We start from the raw sequence: 22,269 nt of genomic DNA on the forward strand, positions 1-22,269 counted from the left end.
CATATCTGGAGGTATAAAAGGTCCATCTATTGTCATTGGTGTTACTAATTTTCATCACCACTCAAGGTGTTATCTGTTTTTTTTCTAATGTACATAGTTATAGTTACTGTTTCCTATCTTGTTTCTAAGAAGCCATCTGTCGAGAGATACTTTAACTTTTTTTTATTGTTGTTCTTTTACAGTTGTCCCAATATTTCCCCATTGCACTCCCCTGCCCTACCCCCACAGTCAATCCCCACCCTGTTGTCCACATTCATGGGTCATTTATACATGTTCCTTGACTAGACCCTTTTTCTTCTTTCCCCCTTTACACACCCCCTCCCCTCTCTCCCTCTGGTCATGTCAGTCTGTTCCTTGTTTTCATTCCTCTGGTTCTGTTTTGCTCATTTGTTTTGTTCATTAGGTTCCTCTTATAGGTGAGATCATACGGTATTTCATTGTCTGGCTTATTTCACTTAGCATAATACTCTCCAGTGCCACCCATGCTGTTGTGAAAGGTAAGAGTGCCTTCTTTCTTTCATCTGTTTAGTATTCCATTGTGTAAATGTACCAGTTTTTTGATCTACTCATTTACTGATGGGCACTTCAGCTGTTTCCAGTACTTGGCTATTGTAAATAATGCTGCTATGAATACTGGCATATATAGGTTCTTTTGAATTGGTGTTTCAGGATTCTTAGGATATAATCCCAGGAGTGGAATCACTGGTTCAAAAGACAGTTCCATTTTTAGTTTTTTGAGGAAATTCTATACTGTTTTCTGTGGAGAGCTACTCTTAAATATAAACATTCTGCCCATCAAACTTTTCTCCTAGATTTGGCAACCACTGAAGATTTGAGCCCAAAACAATCTTTGCTATGATGATTACAAAATGCTGATATTTTCCAATTACACCATTCCCTTCACATTTATCAGTCATCATTCTGATATAAGGAAAAGACCTCCTTTTCAGCAATCTATCCCTCATCTATCATGCAAATGATGGATTCCTATTTTATTTGACAGGTTATAATCCACTACTCACTTTAGATTGATGCTCAGATTGTTCCAGATTTGATCAGTGGGAGCCTCTTCAAGGTGACTCCAGTGTTCATCTTTTTCTTTTTCTTTTTTAAGTACTTTTTAGCTTTCTGTCACATGATTTTCTAAGGCTTTTCTTTTATGTTCCCTGCCCCCTGAAGAGAATGAGCTACTCTTCCAAGGAGCTCTGGATCCTTCTAGAGAGGAACTCAGATCTGAGTGCTAAGAGGGGTGTCACTGCAACTAGAATCTTGCAGCAGACAGAACTAATCAATTCATATTAATATCTCTAACTCCTACACAATTCTACAGGGTGCTTTGTCACCCTCCCGGATTTCATCTATTTCTCAGTGGATTCCAGTTGCAACAATTATTTCCCTTAGCCGTTCTAAATTTAATAAAAAATTTTTATTCTTGTTATATGTCTATCTGTGTATGTGTGTGTTTGAGAGAGAGACAGACAGACAGAAAAGTTCCTACTGATACTTCCAATTCCAATTCAACATCATAGGGTTATTTCTAGCCTCCCCCCTTTCCTTATTTACAAATAAGGAATTTACTTCTTTCTTGGACAGTAAGAAAACTAGTTTTCATTATCTACAATACATTTACTTGTTAATCAAATCTACTATATATATACAGTAGTTTCAGGACCACCAAACCATATCCCTGGGAGAAACAAATTAACTAGAGTTCTTTACTTTAGGAGTATTCAGCCAAAATATTGTTTCCAAAATAAGATTAGGTTCTTTTCCTTCCCACCCCCTTCTGTGTACTTATAATACAGTTAGGTTCACTTGTTTCAGTCTGTATTACATTTGGGTTTCCCTTATAGCATAGCTTTTATTTTTGATTGAACATTTAATGAAGTTTGGTAAAATTCATTCTTGGTAGTGTACACACTGCAGTAGGTCACTTTTTTGGCAACTATGAATAAAACTACAATATTAAGGTATATAGTTTTTGTATGAACTCGAGTTTTAATTTCCCTTGGATTAATTCTAGGAGTGGGAATAATGGTATGTTTAACTTTATTTTAAAACTGCAAAATTGTTTTCCACAATGGCAAAACCGTTTTGCATTCCTACCAGCCATGAATATTTGCAACTGTTTTGCATATTCGCTAGTACTAGATACTGCCCATATTCCTTTCTTGTCATCTTTATATTTTAGGCATGCAGTGATATCTCATTGTGGTCTTAATTTCTGCTTACCTAAGGACTAATGATGTTGACCATCTTTACTTATTTTTATTGATCAACTGTATTTTTTGTGATGTGCCTATTTAGACCTTTTGCTCAATTTTTATTGGGTTACTTTCTCTTTTTATTTTCTAACTTCATTTTTATTTGATTTATACACTTCAAAAATATACTCATTTTACTGTCTGTTATTTGACAAATACAAAAGATTCTCTGTATCAATTTAGATTTCCAGGCTCACCTCAACACAATTTGACATTTTTATCTACTCCATAATAATGGAGTGAATTTTTTACTTTTACACTCTCATTAACCTTCCAGGTCTTTGAGAAAACAAGATGGCAAATTAACATTTTTTTTACAGTGCAGACATATTCCTGCTGATAAACTGTATTAACTACTTGTATTTAAGTTTCATGCTAGAATAAGACAGATAATCAATAGATTGTATTGCTATCTTATAGAACATGTCCCTTCTTTTAGAACTTATATAACAGAAAGTTTCTGAAATTAATTTTTAGCAGATAAAGTTTTGAGGTGGTTAGTACCACCAAGGTAACTCTGATGCTAAAGAATGCATTTTTTATTTTATTTTTTTCTTTTCTTTTCTTTTTAATTGTTATTCTATTAAGTTTTCCCATTTTCCCCCATTACTCTCCCCTGCTCCCACCCCCAGATAATCCCCACCCTGTTGTCATTGTCCATGGGTCATTTATACTAGTTCCTTACTTAACGCCATGGGTTATTTACTTAATGCTGAGTTTTTAAAGTTCTTTATATGCTCTGGATATGTGACTTGCAAATATTTTCTGCCAGTCTGTGGCTTTCCTTTTCCTTCTCTTAACAGCATCTTTCAGAGAGCAAATATTTTAAAATTTGATGAAGTTCAATCGATAAACTCTGTCTTTTATGGGTAATGCTTTTGGTGTTCTATCCTATGAACTCTCTGCATAATCCAGGGCAATAAGGATTTTCTCCAATATTTTATCCTAGAAGATTTATAATATTTTGCTTCACATTTAAAATTCTGATCCACTTTGCATTAGTTTTAAAGTGTGAGTCAAAGTTTGTTTTTACGCATATGAAAGTCTAGTTGCTCTGGCACTACTTGTTGAAAACTATCCTTTCTTCATTAAATTGTCAATGCGCCTTTGTCAAAAATCAGTTACTGTAATTGTCTGGGTATACGTCTACTCTATTTTGTTAATTTATTTATGTATTTATTCTTTCAACATATTATTTTAATTGCTGCAGGTTTATAGTAAGTTTTTGTAGTTAAATAGTGAGTTCCTTAACTGTTCTCTTTCTCAAAATTATTTGGCTACTTTAGTTCTTTGGCCTTTCCATCAATATGCTTGTCAATATCTATTACATTTTTAAAAGCCTGCTGGTTTTTTAACTGGGATTGCATTTAACCTATACATCAATTTGAAGGTAACTGACAGCATGGCAGTATTTAGTCTTCTAATCCATTAACACAGCATATATCTCTTCACTTATTTGGGTTTTCTTTGATTTTTTTTTTAATCAGTGTTTTATGCTTTTCAACGTATAGATCTGGCACCTTTCTGTTGCATTTTACTCAAGTATTTCACTTTGGGGGTACTATATGTAGTATTCTTAGAATATAAGAAATTCTAGTTGCTCACTGCTGACGAAGAAATGCACTGGGTTTTTGTATATTGATTTTTTATCCTGCAACCTTGCTAAAGTCATGTATTAGTTCTGGGAGTCCTTTGGCAGGTTGTTTGGTATTTTTCAAAGTAAACAATTACATTGTGTGCAACATGGTAAATAGGGTAAACATGCATGTAAATCTTTAAAATATTCTTATTCTTAAGATTCTTTAAAATACACACGACTGCTTAAAGCAAAATGATGATACTGAGTGGTCGTTTTATAATTATGTAGATGAAACACATAAAACAAGATCAGCATAAAGAATATAGAGAAGAACTATGATTTCCACATTTTCCTTTATGTGGTTAATATTAACAAGTGAACTGAAGAGAATGGGATATTGTTCTAGAAAAGTAAGATAACAGTGAAAAGAGGGTAAAAAGTTTTAACAAGTGTTTGACTACATAAAAAATACAATGTGGAACAGAATTAAATGAGCTGTGAGTAATTAAAGAAGAGCACAACACTACCTGTCATCCATATTCACTACCTGAGAATAAAAGAGTAAAGATAAAATGTCTGCGGGCCTAAAGATAAACTTTATGCTGTCAAGAGAAAAAAATGAGTGAAATTATATACAATCAATCATTTTGTTTCAAACCAGGGCACTGTGAAGATCCATTTGGGAACTATTTAATGAGCTAATAAGAATAATCTGAAATCACCGTATCAATGAATTATATACAAATAGTCTTTCTTTCTATATTTCTTTTGCGTATTTATTTCCTTTTTCTTGTAACACTAAAAAATTTGCTATAATCATCAAAAATATAAAACTTACCTAAACCTTCCTGGCCGGGTTGCTCAGAATGTTGATTAGTGTTGTCCTGAGATGCCAAGGTTGTGGGTTCTATCCCCAGCCAGGGCACATACAAGAATCAACCAATCAATACTTAAGTAAGTGGAACAACAAATTGATGTTTTTTTCCTCTTTCTGTCTCCCTTCCTCTCTCTCTCTCTCACACCAATACATAAACATTTTAAATAAATAAATAAATAAATAGAACTTGCCAAGTCCCTAAGAGAATACGTTAGTAAAATCTTACACTAGGAAATTTAAAATTGAAGAAAAAAACGTTTATAAAGTAAATACATAAATGGCTTCGTGCTGGAATCATATATGGTCTGTTACATTTTTTTAGCAAGCTACTTGATTCCCAGGCCCATGTTCTGTGGCCCTTTTACTGACATCATGTTGGGTTCTATTTAAGGTATTGGAAAATAAAAGTGAATGTTTATCTTCCTGGCAATTTGGAGATAGGGGTCCTTTTAGACATCTGGCTCTTTGGTTTCAAATACTTATGATACCAGTCCTTGATTAGCTTGGTTGATGAGGTAGCCAGCAGAGATGCTCAGTTAGGGTATTTTTAAATTCAACATCATCACTACTGCCAATTGATGAAAATTCAGAGATAGAAGAACTACTTTTAAACACCTAAAAACAATTTGACAAGAAGGTCCCTTCCTCCATATATTCTATAGACAGTCACTGCACATTGAGCCCTGCCAAGGTGAGAGGAAACAAAAAAACAGAAGCAGCACACATTCATGTTTGTACACTCACATATGCAACACATAAACACACTCCCTCACAGGTTTATCTGATACCACAAAATACGAAGGTTGGTGACTCAGAAATAGAATTACAGCAAAAAATATTCAGTTATGGGCTACATGCAAACTGTATTCATATACATGGTGCATGCTTCCCAGACAGCAAGAAAATTAACAGAAAGCACCTGCTCAGAGCAGCTGCCCCTGACCCTTCTATGTTTTCATACAGTGATTCCTGGGGTTGTTCTAACCTGAGCCTAGGTTTCCTGACTTCCTAGTTAGCTTTTCTGTTTGTTTGTTTCCCTCTCTCGTTTTATTTTACAAATCTGTCAAGCATATATTGTAAATTTGGTATAGCACAGTGAACCTTTATGCCTTCCTAGGGGCTCTATAGTTTCCAGCCCTGCTGCAGAGAAATCCTTGGTTAACATTTTGTCACATTTGCTTTTAAACTCTATCTAAACATACATAGTGTTATCATTACATTATCATTATTTTATTATTGAAGATGATATGAGAGTAGATGTTCTCACCCTTGGTTCCAGAGTACTTCTTCATATATCTCATGAGAAAGAACATTCTCTTGAATAACCACAGTGCAATTACCAAATCTGGGGAATTGGGCATTGAAGTAATACTATTATCCAGTGCACTTATAGTCCATATTTAAATTTCACCAACTATCTCAGTAATGTCCTTTAGAAGAATTTTTTTCCAATCTAGGGTCATGAACACTGTGTTTAATCACCAGGTCTTTCCAGAGCCAGCTCCTGATAACTAGCTTATACTAATTTGCTTTTGTTGCCCCTATTAGATCCTTACTTCTGGAATTATGAAACTTTCTCTCTCAACCACAGCCTTCCGAAATAATCCAGACTGGGTAGGACATCCCCAGAAACAATACTTAAGAAGGTTCAAGCACTAGAAAATCACCCCTTCCCCCCAATAATTTTATTCCATGGGTGAGGAAATAAAATGCACACCTCCTTACCTTGTCAGAAAACATGTTCTCTTGATTCTATCAATTTAAACTTTAAAATGCAACTTCACTGTCAATATCTAGTTTAAGCTCTCAGCATTTCTTTCCTAAATTATTACAAAAGCTTTATAATCAGTGCAAATAATATTAACCAAGGGGAATTTCAATACTAATTCCTGCCATGATGCTTGCATTAGACTAACCCCAAAGCCCAAATCAAGCACAATGTAGGCATATATGTAAAAAAATTGGATGAAACTGTCAGAGAGCAACACATGCAGGCTAAAATCCTTCAGAAAAGAACAGTATACAAAGTGAGCTGTAAATTTACTCCAGCTTCATTCCTGAATTTACTGTACAGAAAATAGAGTCCAAGAAGGAAGTTAGGCTAAGGAAACAGAGGCCAGAGATAGGAGCTTCCAAAGTAAGTGTCTGGGAATTAAAAGGCACACTCTTAGAAGACAGAGCTGAAAAACAGCTAAAAAAATCTGCAAATTCTCCTCAAGTAAATAGTCAACTCCTCAAAGTATGTATCTGCATAAGACTCCCAGAAACTCAGCAGAAAACAGGCAGCCTGAAAACTAAAGAGACAGCAGAGCTTTCAGAAGACAAGAACTGCTGGAGATGGAGGTGGGAATTCAAAACCACCAAAAGGACTTAGCCTTGATAAACACCCTGGATATTCTGTTGGAAATGCAGAACACCCATGCTTTAAGAATAAGGGCCAAGACTTAGTAATAAGGGCAAAACTGACGTCATCTAGCCCTGACAAAGCTTAAATCCAAGCCTCAAGTTGATTCACCACTATACTATCAGCTTGCCTAATAATACTACTACTAATAGTAATAATAATAAGTAATAGTCTTTGGAAAAAATCATCATTCAAACAGCTACCAATTCTCCTGCATGTCATGCTAAAAAATGGACCAAATACTGAAAAGGAAAAAACTAGAAATATAAAGAGACTCAATGAGGATTCAGAGATTAGAGTTATCAAAGACTTTTAAACAAAGAGACAAAAAGGGAATCAAATAGATATTTTGGAAGTAAAAGATAAAATAAAAATTGCACAAAGAACAGAAGAAAAACAGCTGAAATACTACATAGTTTTTTACATTGTTTGAGAAGTGGTAAAAGTGCTAATTTAACTATAATAAATCAAGAATATAAATTATGATCTCTAGGGTAATAAAATAATAATAAAAATACATTATCAAAAGATAGAGTTAAAATATGTATTACTCATGTTTTTTTTGTGTCCTGTTATTTGATGCTTTGACATCTGGGGCCTTGTTAACAAAAAGCCCTGCTATTCCCAGATTTAGTTAATTCCTAGAGAAAGCAAACAAGCACATTTTACATATACAAATCACCAATACTAAACCTATAGCGTCAGTGACTTCATACTTTGGGCTCCCTATGCCCTGCTCTAATCACCACAGGGCCACGTACTAGACAACTAGGATCAGCTCTGTTATTCCAGAGCATACTGAAATTACTTGAACTTGCTTACCCTGCCACTCCTGATCATTCCCACAGAAATCTTACAATAAAGGCTCTTGCCCATGTACGTTCCTTGATTCCTCTGCCTTCTCAGCTGAACCAGTACTTTCCCATGTGGCCCTCTATGGCACGGTGTACCTCCTTTGCTTGGGATCTGTGAGTATAATATACAAACTATCATTTCAGTGGCAGTTGTTACCTGACCTGTTGGCTTCCCCATACCTGAATAGTAAAAAACATATATTTTTAAACAAAAATAGCAATAAACACTTGACTAATTGAAAAGATGACAAGAATGAGAAAAAAAGAAAGAACAGATAGGACAAACAGAAATCAAATAGAAAACATAGACTTATGCCCAACTATACTAGCAATTGCATCAAATATAAATATGCAAAACACTCCAATAAAAACAAAGGTGAGATAGAGAAAAAAATCCTTGGCACTGTTCCTGGCAGCGATTTTCTGGACATGACACCCAAAGCGCTAGCAACAAAAACAGAAATAAGTAAGTGGGACTACATCGAATTGAAAAGCTTCTGTAGAGCAAAAGAAACATTCAACAAAATGCAATCTATTGAATGGGAAAAAATATTTGCAAATCATCAAGAAAAAAATAAAAGGCCCAAATAAAATCACAAATGAACTTAAGTGACAACCAATGCTACAAAAATACAATTATAAGGAAATGCTACAATTACATGTCAACAAATTGGACAACCTAGAAGAAATGGATACATTCTTAGAAACATAACTCTTCTAAGATTAAATCAGGAAGACACAGAAAATCTGAACAGACCCATCCATAATTACTAACAAAAGAGAATCAGTAATAATAATAAAAAAATCCCTCCCAACAAACAAAAGCCCTGGACTAGAGACTTCATAGGTAAATTCTACCCAACATTAAAAGAATTAATACCTATCCTTCTCAAACTATTCCAAAAAAACTGAAGGGAAGGCTCTCAAATTCATTTTATGACTCCAGCATTGCCCTGATACCAAAACCAGACAAAGACACTACAATATATATATCCCTGATAAACACAGATGCAAAAACCTCAATAAAATATCAGCAAACCGAATTCAGCAACACATTAACAAGTTCATACACCATGATCAAGTGGGATTTAGTCCCAGGATGCAAGGTTCATTCAAATACTCAAATCAATTAATGTGCTATACAACACCAACAAAATAAAGGATAAAAATCTTATAATCATATTAGTTGCAGAAAAAACATTTGACAAAATCCAACATCCATTTATGATCAAAACTGTCAGCAAAGTGGGGATAAAGGGGACATACTTCAACATAATTGAGGCCATATATGACAAACTCACAGCTAATATACTAAGTGAAAAGCTGAAAGTTTTTCTTTGAGATGATGAACAAGACAAGGATGTGTACTCTCACCACTTTTATTACAGTATGAGAAGGCCTTAGACAAGGGAAAGAAATAAGAGGCATCTCAGTTGGAAAGGAAGAAGTAAAAATGTCATCTGCAGGTAACATGATACTAATTATAAAGAATCCTAAAGATTCCACCATAAAACTATTAGAAACTAATAAATGAATTGAGTAAAGTAGCAAGATACAAAATTAATATTCAGAAACCAGTTGTATTTTAATATACGAATAATGAACTATTAGAAGGAGAAATTAAGAAAACCAAACTTACAACTGCATTAAAAAAGAATAAAAACCTAGCAATAAATTTAAACCAGAGGTAAAAGACCTATTCTAAGAAAACTGTATGACACTGAAGAAAGGAATCAAAGAAGATACAAATAAATGGACAGATATACTATGCTCAAAGATAAGAATTAACATCATTAAAATGTCTATACTATCTAAAGCAATCTAAAGAATCAATGCAATCCCTATCAAAATACCAATGGCATTTTTCACAGAACTAGAAGAAATAATCCTAAAATTTCTATGGAACCACAAAAGACTACAAATAGCCAAAGCAAAGCAATTTAGAGAAAGAACAAAGTTGGAGGTACCACACTACCTGGTATCAACCTATACCACAAGATTATAGTAATCAAAGCAGCATGGTACTAGGATAAAAACAAGCATATAGATCAATGAAGCAGAAGAGAGAGTGCAGAAATAACCTTACACCTATATGATCAATAAACCTGTAACAGAGGAGATAAAATATACAATGGGTTAAAAGAGTCTTCAATAGATGGTATTGGGAAAACAGGACAGATACATGCCAAAAAAAAAAGAAACTAAACATTTTCCTTTACTATATAAAAAACATATATACTCAAATGATTTCAAGACTAACATGTAAAACCTGAAACTATAAAACTCCTAGAAGGAAACGTACGCAGTAAACTCTTTGGCATTGCCCTTGGCGATTTTTTTTTTGTATATGTCTCCTTGGGCAAGCAAAACAAAAGAAAAAATAAACAAATGGGACTATATCAAACTAAACAGATTTTGCACAGTGAAGGAAACCATCAACAAAATGAAGAAACCAAAGGGGAGAAGATATTTGCCATTGAAACATATGATAGGGGTTACTATCCCAAATATATAAGAAACCCATACAAGTTAACACCAGAAAAACAAACATTCCAATTAAAAAATGGGCAGAGGACCTAAAATAGGTATTTCTCCAAAGAGGACACACCGATGGTCAACAGACATGTAAAAACACGCTCATATCCTGATATTACTGTTTCCACTATAATCTGTCAGACAAGCGTAAATCTGCATTCATGAAGAACATTAAGAGCATGATAGATCCTTAATAATATTATTCTTGGACTTCTGGTCAAGATGGAGGCCTAGACTGACACGCTCCATCTCTCTCCACAACTAAGAAGAAATACAACTACTGCAAAACCAGAAATAACCAGAAGTTCCAGAAAAATAAAGCTACAAGGAAGTCCAACATATGAAGTTATTAAGAAGTGGTGCTCGTCTGGTTGAAGCCAGGACGGAGAGGTCAAGCCGTCTGGCGGTAGCAGCTGTGGAGACGGTGGCAGGACAGCGTTAAGCACAGACACCCTTATTTAAGGGGAGGAGAGAAGCGTCTAGGGAGCACCCCCAGCTGCAGGTCAAACCCGTCAGCTTGCCATTCCAATGCCAGGGAAGGCAGACCCACACTGCCTCTGACTGTGAGGACCAGAGGGGGTGGGGATAAAGGAGGAGACTCCCAGTCTCTCAGTGGAGAGTGAACAGCAGAAATCCATCTTGGACCCCCGCCCCCACACAAAAGGCCACAGTGTGGTGAGACGGGTTGCCTCGTAGTGAAGAGTGCACGGGGCTCCGCCCCCTATAGCATAGGAGGTGTGACAGCCCCGCCCAGGAAGCAAAGGTAAGCACAAAACTGTCAGGATGACACAGATCATGATAGAGATCCTGGTGACTGCAGCTAACCAGCCAGCAAATATCTAATCTAATGACTCAGCAGATAGGAAATCTTTCTGAGGCACACTTCAGAGCTTTGGTTATACAAATGCTTACAGACCTAACAGCAGATCTTAAGCAAGACAGGGAAGGAATGAAGGCTAGTCCTGCAGAAATGAATGAAAACACAGAAGAAACTAGTGGTGAGGGAAAGAAAATCAGAGAACAAATGAATAAATTGGAACACAGGGTAGGAACAAAAAGTCAACCAGTGCAGAAAGAGGACACAAAAAGTGAGGAAAATGAGGAGAGGCTCAGAAACATATGGGACAGCTATAGGCAGGCCAACATCTGAAACATGGGGGTGCCAGAAGGAAAAGAGGAAGAGCAAGAAATTAAAAATTTATGTGAAAAAATAATGAAGGGAAACTTCCCAAATTTGGCAAAGGAAATAGACATACAAGTCCAGGAAGCACAGAGGGTCCCAAATAAGCGAGACCCAAAGAGGACCACACCAAGACACATCATAATTAAAATGTCAAGGCTCAAGATAAAGAGAGAATCTTAAAAGCAGCAAGAGAAAAGCAGAGAGTTACCTACAGAGAAGTGCCTATAAGAGTATCAGCTGATTTCTCAAAAGAAACTTTGCAGGCAAGAAGGGACTGGCAAGAAGTAGTCAAAGTGATGAAAAGCAAGGACCTACAACCAAGACTACTCTATGCAGCAGAGCTAGCATTTAGAATGGAAGGGCAGATGAAGTGCTTCCCAGACAAAGTAAAGTTGAAGGAGTTCATCATCACCAAGCCCTTATTATATGAAATGTCAAAGGGACTTATTTAAGAAAAGGAAGATAAAAACTATGAACATTAAAATGACAACAAACTCACAACTATCAACAATTGATTCTAAAAAAGAAAAACAAAATCTAACTAAGCACACCAGAATAGGAACAGAATCATGGGTACGGGGATCATTTGGAGGGTTATCAGCTGGGAGGGGGAAGGGGGAGAAATGGGGAAATGGTGCAGGGATTAAGAAGCATAATTGGTTGGTACAAAAGAGACAGGGTTAAGTTAAGAATAATATAGGAAAGGGTGAAGCCAAAGAACTTATATGCATGACCCATGGACATGAACTAAGGGAGTGGGATTGCTGGAAGGGAGGAGGGTACTGGACAGAGGGAAACAAAGGGGAAAAAATTGGGACTACTGTAACAACATAATCAATAAAAGTCTTAAAAAAAAAAAAAGAACCCTCACTCCTCAACAACAAAGAGACAACCCGAACTTTAAACTGGGACAAGGACTTGAATAGACCTTTCTCCAAAGAAGATACATAATTGGCCAATAAGCACATGAAAAGATGCTCAACATTATTACTCATTAGGGAAATGCAAATCAAAATCATGAGATACCACTTCACATCTACAATGGCTAGAATCAAAATAACAGAAAATAACATGCATTTGCAAGGATATGGAGTAACTAGAACTCTGGTGCATTGCTGGTGGTATTGGAAACAATGCAGACACTATGGTGCAGTTAGGCATTTTCTCAAAAAGTTAAACGCAGTATTACCATGTGATCTGGTATTTTCATTTCTAGGTACATAGGCAAATCTGAAAACGGACTGAAACAGATACTTGTATACCAATGTTCACTGTAGCATTTATTCACAATAGCCAAAAGATGGACACAGTCTAGTGCCCATCAACAGATGAATAAACAAACCATGATATACACATATAATGGAATATCATTCAGCTATAGAAGGAATGAACATGGATGACCTGTGAAGTAGATGCTAAACATTTTACGTGATATAAGCTATACATGAAAGTACAAGTATTATATGATTCCATTTATATAAAATATTAGAATAGGTAAATTATAGAGACAAAAAGTAGATTAGAGGTTATCGGGAGGTGGGTAGACGGGGAAATTCCGAGTTATTGCTAATGGATACAGAGTTTCTATTTGGGGTGATGAAAAGGTTTTGAAAATAGATAGTGGTAATGGTTGTACAACACTGTGAGTATAATGAATGCCACAAACTATACACTTAAAACTGGTTAAAATAGCAAATTTGATTTTTCTTTTTTAAGCATAAAGTACAGAAATACACACATAAGAAAAAAGACTGTGGTTCATATGCTTCTGCCAAATAATAATCCTAGATTTTTACAATAATAAAATTGATTCTGTATGGGACTTTACAGAATCCAATGTTCTTGCAATGTTCAATTCTACAGCAATACAAGTGATAAGACTTCTGAACAGTGTGCTAAAAATTCTAAACATTTAAGTAAAAGCAAAATAATAATATTTTCCATTTTTCAATAATATACAAAGCCCAATAAATAAAAATTTCTACTTTCATATTATACACAAACCTACACAAGTGACTATAAAATGGACTATGGCCTATATCTCTTTGTATTATTGGTTTTTGCTCTGCCAGGACTGGATATTAAGTAAATGCTGGTCACTGACATTAAGCCTTTAACACTTACAAAATACACCGCTCCAAAGCTTCCATGGCCAATTTCTCTGAGATCTGTGAAGAGCTTCTCTGGATCTTCTTTGAAGAAGAGCTCTGCAATTTCAGGGTCCTTCAGGCTGCCTGCTCGGTTAGTTGATGGCATCCTGCTGGGCAATCAGCTGTTTGATTCTAATTTTATACTTGCTATCCCAATCCTTGGTTCATCTGTATGAATGAAGCCACGCTGGCATAAACTACTGTAGAGAAATAAGAAGAGAAAAAAGTCAGGAATAGCAAAAGCTGCTAAGAATAATTAATTAGTGTAAGATAATTTTATAACAGCCCATAAAAATTATCTCAGGTCGAGAAATTCACTGAGAAAGAATTATGGTCTATTAGTACAGTAGTTCCTAAACCTGATTATCAGAATCACCTTAAAAAAAAAAAAAAAAGAAAGGTTCCTACTATACATAGCATATAACAATACATTGTACTTACACTTGTAAAATTAAATATTTTTTTCTTGGAAGATTTTCTGTGTCAATACTTAAAATATTTATCTAATCTATTAGCAATAGATAAGTAACAAAATTTAAAACAAGCACAACTCAAGATGTACCCACAGTATTTTTCTAAAAACAGAAAGAGTCCCATCTATTAATGATCTTCAAATATAAGAAAATACACAAAAGATTTAATTCTGGAAGCTGTCTTTCTTTTCCTTTCAGATAATATATGCCAGTGTTTTAGTCAACTCTCACACAGACATTCCAAAGAAAAAATGCAACAGGAGAAAGTACCAAATTTAACACAGACAACTATTTCCCCCATAAACCCGATTCACACAAAATATAGCCTTTATCTAATCTGCTTCATTAGATAAGCACACACTGTCGATAACCAGTAAATTCCACTGTAGTTCTGCTACCGGTTCCTGTGTATCATTTCGCCCCATTTCATTTTTTTAAAGATTTTATTTATTTATTTTAAAGAGAGGGAAAGGGAAGGAGAAAGAGAGGGAGAGAAACATTGGTGTGAGAAAGAAACATTAACATCCAGTTGCCTCTTGCATTTGCTCCAACCAGGGACCAAACATGCAATGCAGATATGTGGCCCTGATCAGAAGTCAAACCAGTGACTTTTCTGGGACAACACCCCAACCAACTGAGCCACATCAAGCAGGGCCATTTACCCAATATTAATGACTCTCATAATGAAAATACTGAGTTCTGGAATGACACTGCCAGGGTATTAATCCTGGCAACACTAACTATTTTTAAGCTGTGACTTACATAGCCTCCTTTTCCTAATCTGTAAAATGAAAATAATAATCTACCACATAGAGTAGTTGTGAGGGTTAAATGAATTACTAAATATAACCACAGGCTAACACTCTGACATAGTAAGCACTACATTATATGTTAGCTCTTTTAACTTGCTTAAATTCACCAATTAAAGGGAAAAAAAAAACCTTCCAAAACTGATTTCACTAGACTTCTAAGAGAAATAAAATTTCTAGCCAATTCTCCCCATGTCCCTATATAACTTTTAACTAACTGTCTCATTTTTAGTGAAGTCCCTGAACCAATTTTAATTCTTGCTAGAAAATTTCTTTGTAGCTAAATAAAACACATTTACATGTATTTTGTACCCCCCTAAATTAACACTACACGCTGCAATAAAAACATTATTTTTTATTGTTATTTGTATTCCATTCCTAAGATACTTTCAAGGTTACCAATTTTCCTGCTCTGGAACTACCCTGGAACAAAGTGCTTCAATTACAGTTCTTCCAAGAATATATGACCATCCTGCCCTGGCTGGTGTGGCTCCAAAAAGTTGATGGTTTGATTCCTGTCAGGGCAAATGCCTGGGTTGCGGGCCAGGACCCCAGCTGGGGGCCTGCAAGAGGCAACCAATCTCTCTCTCACACATCCATGTTTTTCTCCCTTTTTCTCCCTCCCTTCCCCTCTCTCTAAAAATAAATTTAAAAAAATACTTTAAAGAATAAGAAGAATATATGACAATCAGAAAATCATTTAACTTCTTCTCACTCCTAAAATGAGATTTAACTATATTCTATATGAAGTGTAATTAATCTACCTGTAAAAAAACTTCAGTGTTATTTAAGACCTTATTTAAGAACTTTGAATGAACGATTCTATATTAAAATGTTCTGAGTTCCTTGATTTGCATCTCCTTTCTTACCTGCTTAAAAAATTCCCACTCAAATTTTCTCAAGATTTAGATAAAAAGTAATACTGCTTGTGAAATCTTAACTCTCATAGGAAAAGCTGATCATTCTCCCTCCATGCACCAAAAATCCTGCAGCATTTACTGTATTAAAGTGTAATTGTTTAACTCTTCTAAGAAGACAGATAGACACAATGTGTCTCATTCATTTTTGTGTTACCTCTCTCCACCCTACACCCCACCTCCTACAGTTAATATTACATATATATTTGTTGAACTAAAAAAGGAATAATTATTCTCTCTATATCACCCCTAACAATGATCCAACTTCCACAAATATTTACTGAACAAATAGTACACATAAGACTGACATGTAAAAGATTAAAAAGTTGACAGTAGAAAAACTAAGTAAATTTATAAGGATAGCACCGTCCAAAACATCAAAGAAACAAGAAATAATAAGGGAATTGGAACATCTGCTCTCCCAAATACCAAAAGATAACAACACTATCATCATCGCTAGAATATTAAAAACAGGAAAAATAAATCAATAATCTAAAGGAGTTCAGAATCAAATCCATGTATGTGTATCTTGTGAGTACACAAGTTTATTCTTGTATTATTTACTATTATATTATTTTTCTTTTTATTTCCTTTTTTAAAAGATTTTATTTATTTTTTAGAGAGCGGGGAAGGGAAGGAGAAACAGGGGGAGAGAAACATCAATGTGTGGTTGCCTCTCATGCACCCCCAACTGGGGACCTGGCCTGCAATCCAGGCATGTCCCTGACGGAGATTAAACTCGTGACCCTTTGGTTTGCAGGCTGGAGCTCAATACCAGCCACACCAGCTGGGGCTCTTGAGTTAATTTTCTAATTACAGACAGTCACGTTGGCTGTAACACTTTGGTTTCCCACCAGCAATACATATTCCACATCCTCACCAGCACTTGGGAGTCTGTTGGTTAGTCTTTTTTTCACATTAAAATCAAATAAAACATTCTCTACTTTTACTTACAATTAATCTGATAAACTACTAAAATTAATTAATGTCAAAGACTACTAAAATGTCATCAAAGATACAAAAATTAATCAACTATAATATTTTAAAACTTAACTCTGCTCCAAGATTACAGAAATAGAATTTGGAACTGAAAAAATCATGGAGCAAATCCTGTACTTTCAGCTGAGGAAACAAAGACAAGAAATAAAATTACTCAGAGGCAACAATAACAATAATAAATTCTCATAATAACACTATTAGTGTGGCCTTTTATAGATACGGAGATTGAGATACAAAGGTTAGTTCACCCAAGTTACACTGTCTATAAGTGACAGAGCCACAATTAAATCCCAGGTTCCATTCCTTATTCTTAACCATCAACTTTTCTACAGAAAATCAGGATTCTAGGTCTCTCTAGCTATTTTCTCATTAGATAGAGTATCTTTACAAGAAACTGCCCTGACATAAAAAGGCCATTTAAAATATAAAATAACACATCTACAGCATAAAATTGATAATCCAAACACTAAATATCTTTTTACTTTCTTATACTTTAGACATATATTTAAAATTCTGTAGGCAGTTTTGAAAATCTGTCCAGTAAAGTACTAAATGATGCCCTACTTTTTCTTTTCAACAATTTATAGATCACAACCTATGGAAGCAAATTAAAAGTAGCCTATAAGATATCTTAATATTGAAGAGGTCTTAAAATAAAATCTCTAAAGGAGCTAGGCAGATAACATAAATTAGCAAAATAGTTCAAGTGTCAGAAACACATTAGGAATGTCCATGCCTCTCCTAAAGGAGACAGTCCCCACATGGGTCCAGTCTGTAATTGTCAAGTAGAACTGCAACATAGCCAAGATGTTGGGAATTATTAGGAATCATATTCTAGGAAGAACACATCAGTTTACTAAAGTCTTCTGTTTAACAAAACCTGCAGTTTCTGAAAATCCCATCTGTTTACACCTTATATATTAAACCCAAAAACTAAAAATAAAACCATGTTAACAGTTTGCCTCTTTTTTTCCTTTTTTTCACTCAGGTAGACTGTAAGGGACACTGCTCACATCTGTAAACTGTAATAAGATACATAACTATATAATTTAATGTAGAACAGATAATATTTGAATGAATTTAATCAAGTCTATAGAAAATCTTCCTACTGAAGTTTGCTACAACAAATGATAACAGTGTAAAAAAATAAAGAATGCAAAAAACATAACTTAAAACTAGAGATATTTAGGTATCCACTATGAGCAAAATATTATAGGGAGAAGGAATATAAAGGAAAGGAAAGTAAGACTCACACAGCCCATTCCCTTATAAACCTTAAATTTGTGAATGAGAAATGGGCAGATATAGGCCATTATGATAAACCATTATTTAAGTGACTTACGCCTTGAGAGATATACAGAACTACATAATAGTTTAGAAAAGAGAGACTGCCTTCTAGATGAGGGCTGGACAACAAAGGATACATGGCACGTACAATATAGAACTTGGAAAAACATGAGAATTTTAAAGACATAGCCTCCCCTTCCCCAAATGAGCAGGCATCCCACAAGGAGAAAAAGCATAAAAGTCCAGATGGAAAAAGAGAAGAGCAAGATTATCATAGAAAAGAATATTAATATCACAGATGCATATATATACAAAACTATCTCTGGAAAGACAATTTTAAAAGCTGGTACAGGAGATCCTTCTAAGGATGGATGTTGGGAAACTATGTCAGTGTTGTATAAAGAATTTGAGGGCTTTCCCCCCTGATTTCTGGGAGGGGAAACTCAAACCTTGGGATTTATCAAGTAATAAGGTGTCTTTGTTATTCAGGAGGCCAATCTGCTGCCAATGACTCAATCATGCCCTACACTGAAATCTCAATTAGTACTCTGGACAGGTGAGTTTACTGGTTGATGGGGGTGATAGATACTTCCTGATTCCACAGGGAGAGGAAGTTCAAAGCTCTGAATTTGCAACACTCCCAGACTCTTTGTCTCTTCATTTGGCTGTCCTGATTTGAATTCTTTATAATAAAACTGAGACAGTTAAGTATAGCAGTGTTCTTGGTTCTTTAATTCATTCTAGCAAATTGTCAAACCTGAGGCAAGTCCTGGGAAGCCCCTGGATTTGTAGACAGTTGGTCAAAAGTGTAAGTGGTCTGGGGACCCCAAGAATTTGCAGCTGACACCTGAAGTTGAGGACCATGACCCTAAACCTATGGAATCTAATCTCCAGGTGGTTAGCATCAGAATCCCACTGTAGTACTTTTGACAGAAAGGAGATATACGGGTGGGCTGGGTTGGGGGGAGCAATGGGGGAAAAAGTGGGACAACTGTAATAGGAAAATAAAAGTAAATTAAAAAAAAAAAAAAAGGAGATATACTTTACATCTTTCACCTAATGACCTAAATCAGGTATTTTAGAAGTTATAAAAAGAACCTTTTCTGATCTTATTCTTTCTGCATTTCTTAAGTAGTAATTTTTATTTTTGTACTTTCAAGTTTTTATTCACTGCTTTCCAAGACGGTTACAAGGACAAGGTAGACTTATGTGAAAGTACACTGCAAAATTATGAAATCCTATATAAACGTAATACTATTAAATGAAATTAGATTAAAATAATTAGGTAATTTCAAATGTGTTCTGTGATACAGACAAATTTTCTCTCATGTATCTCTAGAAAGATACTTCGAAATTGATAGAACTGGTGGCCTCTGATAAAGGAACTCAAGGGCCTAGAACACAAAAATGGGAAGGAGATTTTTCACTGTCTACTTTGTAATTTTGAATGATGAATGTTCTACCTATTTAAAAAACAAATGTTAAAATTTAAATAAGAAAATTCATTTTTGTGGCCATAATATTTACATGAAACTTAGTACCAAATAAACAAAGCTATTTTCATAATTTGCAACTTTCCACAGGCACTCACCTCTTTTGTCTTAACCTAACCCTAACAACAGAGATTCTGAGAACTAGGAAAGTAACTGATATAACCATTAAGAATTATTTACAGTACTTGGTAGCTGTCTAAATGTTAACTGATAAGACAAGAATCTCTTTCCAGTTGTTTCCCTTTAAAAATATCATATGGCACCTTTACTTTTCCATTCTTTCATTGTTTAATAATGTAACCACTATTACAGGAGAGAAAAGTGAGCCACAGCAGTGTTAAAACGGTACAAAATTCTTTTAATAAGTCTCTCTCACACCTCAAGTTTGGAAGGGTAGAGGTAATGGACGGATATAGACCAATACATTGACAGCTGTTATATGTGAATGCTAGTATTTCTAAAATTACTTTCTTCATTTTTCTTATAAGTATTTCTAGTTTATTTTGCTTTCAGTAAATGTAGTTCATGTGAATATTTAAAATGCAAATAAAAATCAATAGAATTGCGACATTCTTCAAAGTGTCAGAAACTTAAATCAAGGTGGAAATGAAGCAGCAATTTTTAAAGTTTAATATCATAGCTCACAATCCATAAATGTAATTTTGCAAGAAAGAATTTTTGTTCATAAATTTTTCAAAATATCATGCACATACTGAAAAACACTCTTCCAAAAAATTACCGGGTCAAAGATTTGGGGGGCATAAAAAAACTCAAAATATTTAGATATCTACAACTCCACACTACTTATACACTAAGATATCTACAACTCCACACTAGACTCACGGAGATGATTTTTTGTCAAAACAGAAATTAACTACAAAACTAACCTGAATTCTTTAAAGTATCATGAAGGACAAAAAAGACCAGGGAGCCCTGGCTGGGTAGCTCAGCTGGTTGGAGCACTGTCCCGTACATTGAAAGGTTGTGGGTTCAATACCTGGTCAGGGCACATACCTAGGTTGTGGGTTCGATCCCCTGTCGGGCATGTACAGGAGGCAACCGATCGATGTTTCTCTCTCACATCGATGTTTCTTTCTCTCTTTCTCTCCCTTTCTCTCACTCTAAAATCAATAAACATATCCTAGGGTGAGGATTAAAAAAATTATTATTAAAAAAGTATAAAAATGTAGTCACTATGTTGTATACCTAAAATATATTATATGTCAACTATACTTTAATAAAAATAAAAATTATAATAACGTCACAATATTGCCCATTAATACTATAACAAAATTTAACCCAAAGTTTTTTAAGCTTGGTGTATGCAAGTTTGGGATCGACTTCTGCTTCTGAGCAATGATAGAATAACTAAGACAGGGTTTACCTTCCGGTCACAAACACCTGCAAAACCGGAAAAATATAAAATTCATTTAGAAACACTAGACAAGAGACATCACATGACTGCAAGCTCTGAGGCGTGAAACAAAAAAGATAAATTATATAGTTACTGGCTTTCTATCTGGAAGCACTTTCCAGGATGCAGCGCAGTGAAAGAGATTCCAAGTAAAGCACAGCACTCTCTCTGAACTGGAAAGAAAGATCAGAGTTTAGTTAGGCCAAGCAACAGAAAAAGAGAAAGCAGCTTTTTAGAGAAAGAACCACGGAACTATTTAGGGGATGTCTTTCAGTATTTGACTGAATACTAAGCTGCACATACAAAGAGTGAAACTCCAGAAGGACAGGCAAAGAACAACTTCCTAGAGACCACAAAAGGCTGGCAGATGTCTGAGTTCCAACTCAACCACAATGAAGATTCCTTATTGGAAGACTTGGGAGCATTCAGTAGATACCCCAAGAGGGTCATAACCTTAACAGTAGGGCTAGATTAGCCCTAGCATAAAGACTTCTCTAAATTCACCTTAACAACCTTGAAAGGTTCAAGCTGATCCACAAGTAACTTCCAATCAAAACAAAGTATAACATTCTTTAAAGACAGAAAACAATTTCAGCATACAAAAAATAAAATTGACAATATATTACAATCAATCAAAAATTAAAAGACCAGCCCTGGCTGTTACAGCTTAAAGGATTGAGCGCAGGCTTACAAACTCAAAGATTGCCAGTTTGTTTCCCGGTCTGGGCACATGCCTGGGTTGCAGACCAGGTCCCCAGTTGGGGACATGCAAGATGCAAACAATTGGTGTTTCTTTCGCACACTGCACATTGACGCTTCTCTCCCTCCCTTTCTCCCTCCTTTTCCCTCTCTCTAAGATCTTAAAAGGGGGGGTACCAAAAAAGAAAATGTTAGCCATAACCAGCAGAAGAATTTGTCAATAAACACAGACCACATAATGAAAGAGAAATGAAGAGGAAAAGGGTATTAAATTATTATAAGTATCTTCAAATATTTACATAAGAACATATACTTAATTAAGAGAAAAGAGA

General features: G+C 35.1%; 1 protein-coding gene across 2 annotated transcripts in view; it reads right to left on the bottom strand.

Annotated features, from left to right (window-relative positions):
* TAOK1 (TAO kinase 1) overlaps positions 1-22,269 on the bottom strand; it is a 137,551-nt gene that overhangs the window by 74,461 nt on the left and 40,821 nt on the right. Inside the window, exons 2-3 of one of the 2 annotated variants that reach the window (XM_090291610.1) lie at positions 20,839-20,965; positions 13,821-14,046 (exon numbers count right to left, since the gene is read on the bottom strand). In XM_090291610.1, the coding sequence (XP_090147736.1) occupies positions 13,821-13,952 (132 nt within the window). In that variant the 5' untranslated portion in view covers positions 13,953-14,046; positions 20,839-20,965. The remainder of the gene's footprint in view (positions 1-13,820; positions 14,047-20,838; positions 20,966-22,269) is intronic. The other variant, XM_090291609.1, reaches the window with a different exon arrangement.

The sequence above is a fragment of the Furipterus horrens genome, unplaced genomic scaffold (genome assembly GCF_987537825.1).
Source record: "Furipterus horrens unplaced genomic scaffold, mFurHor1.1.pri manual_scaffold_11, whole genome shotgun sequence".
NCBI classification, from domain to species: domain Eukaryota; kingdom Metazoa; phylum Chordata; class Mammalia; order Chiroptera; family Furipteridae; genus Furipterus; species Furipterus horrens.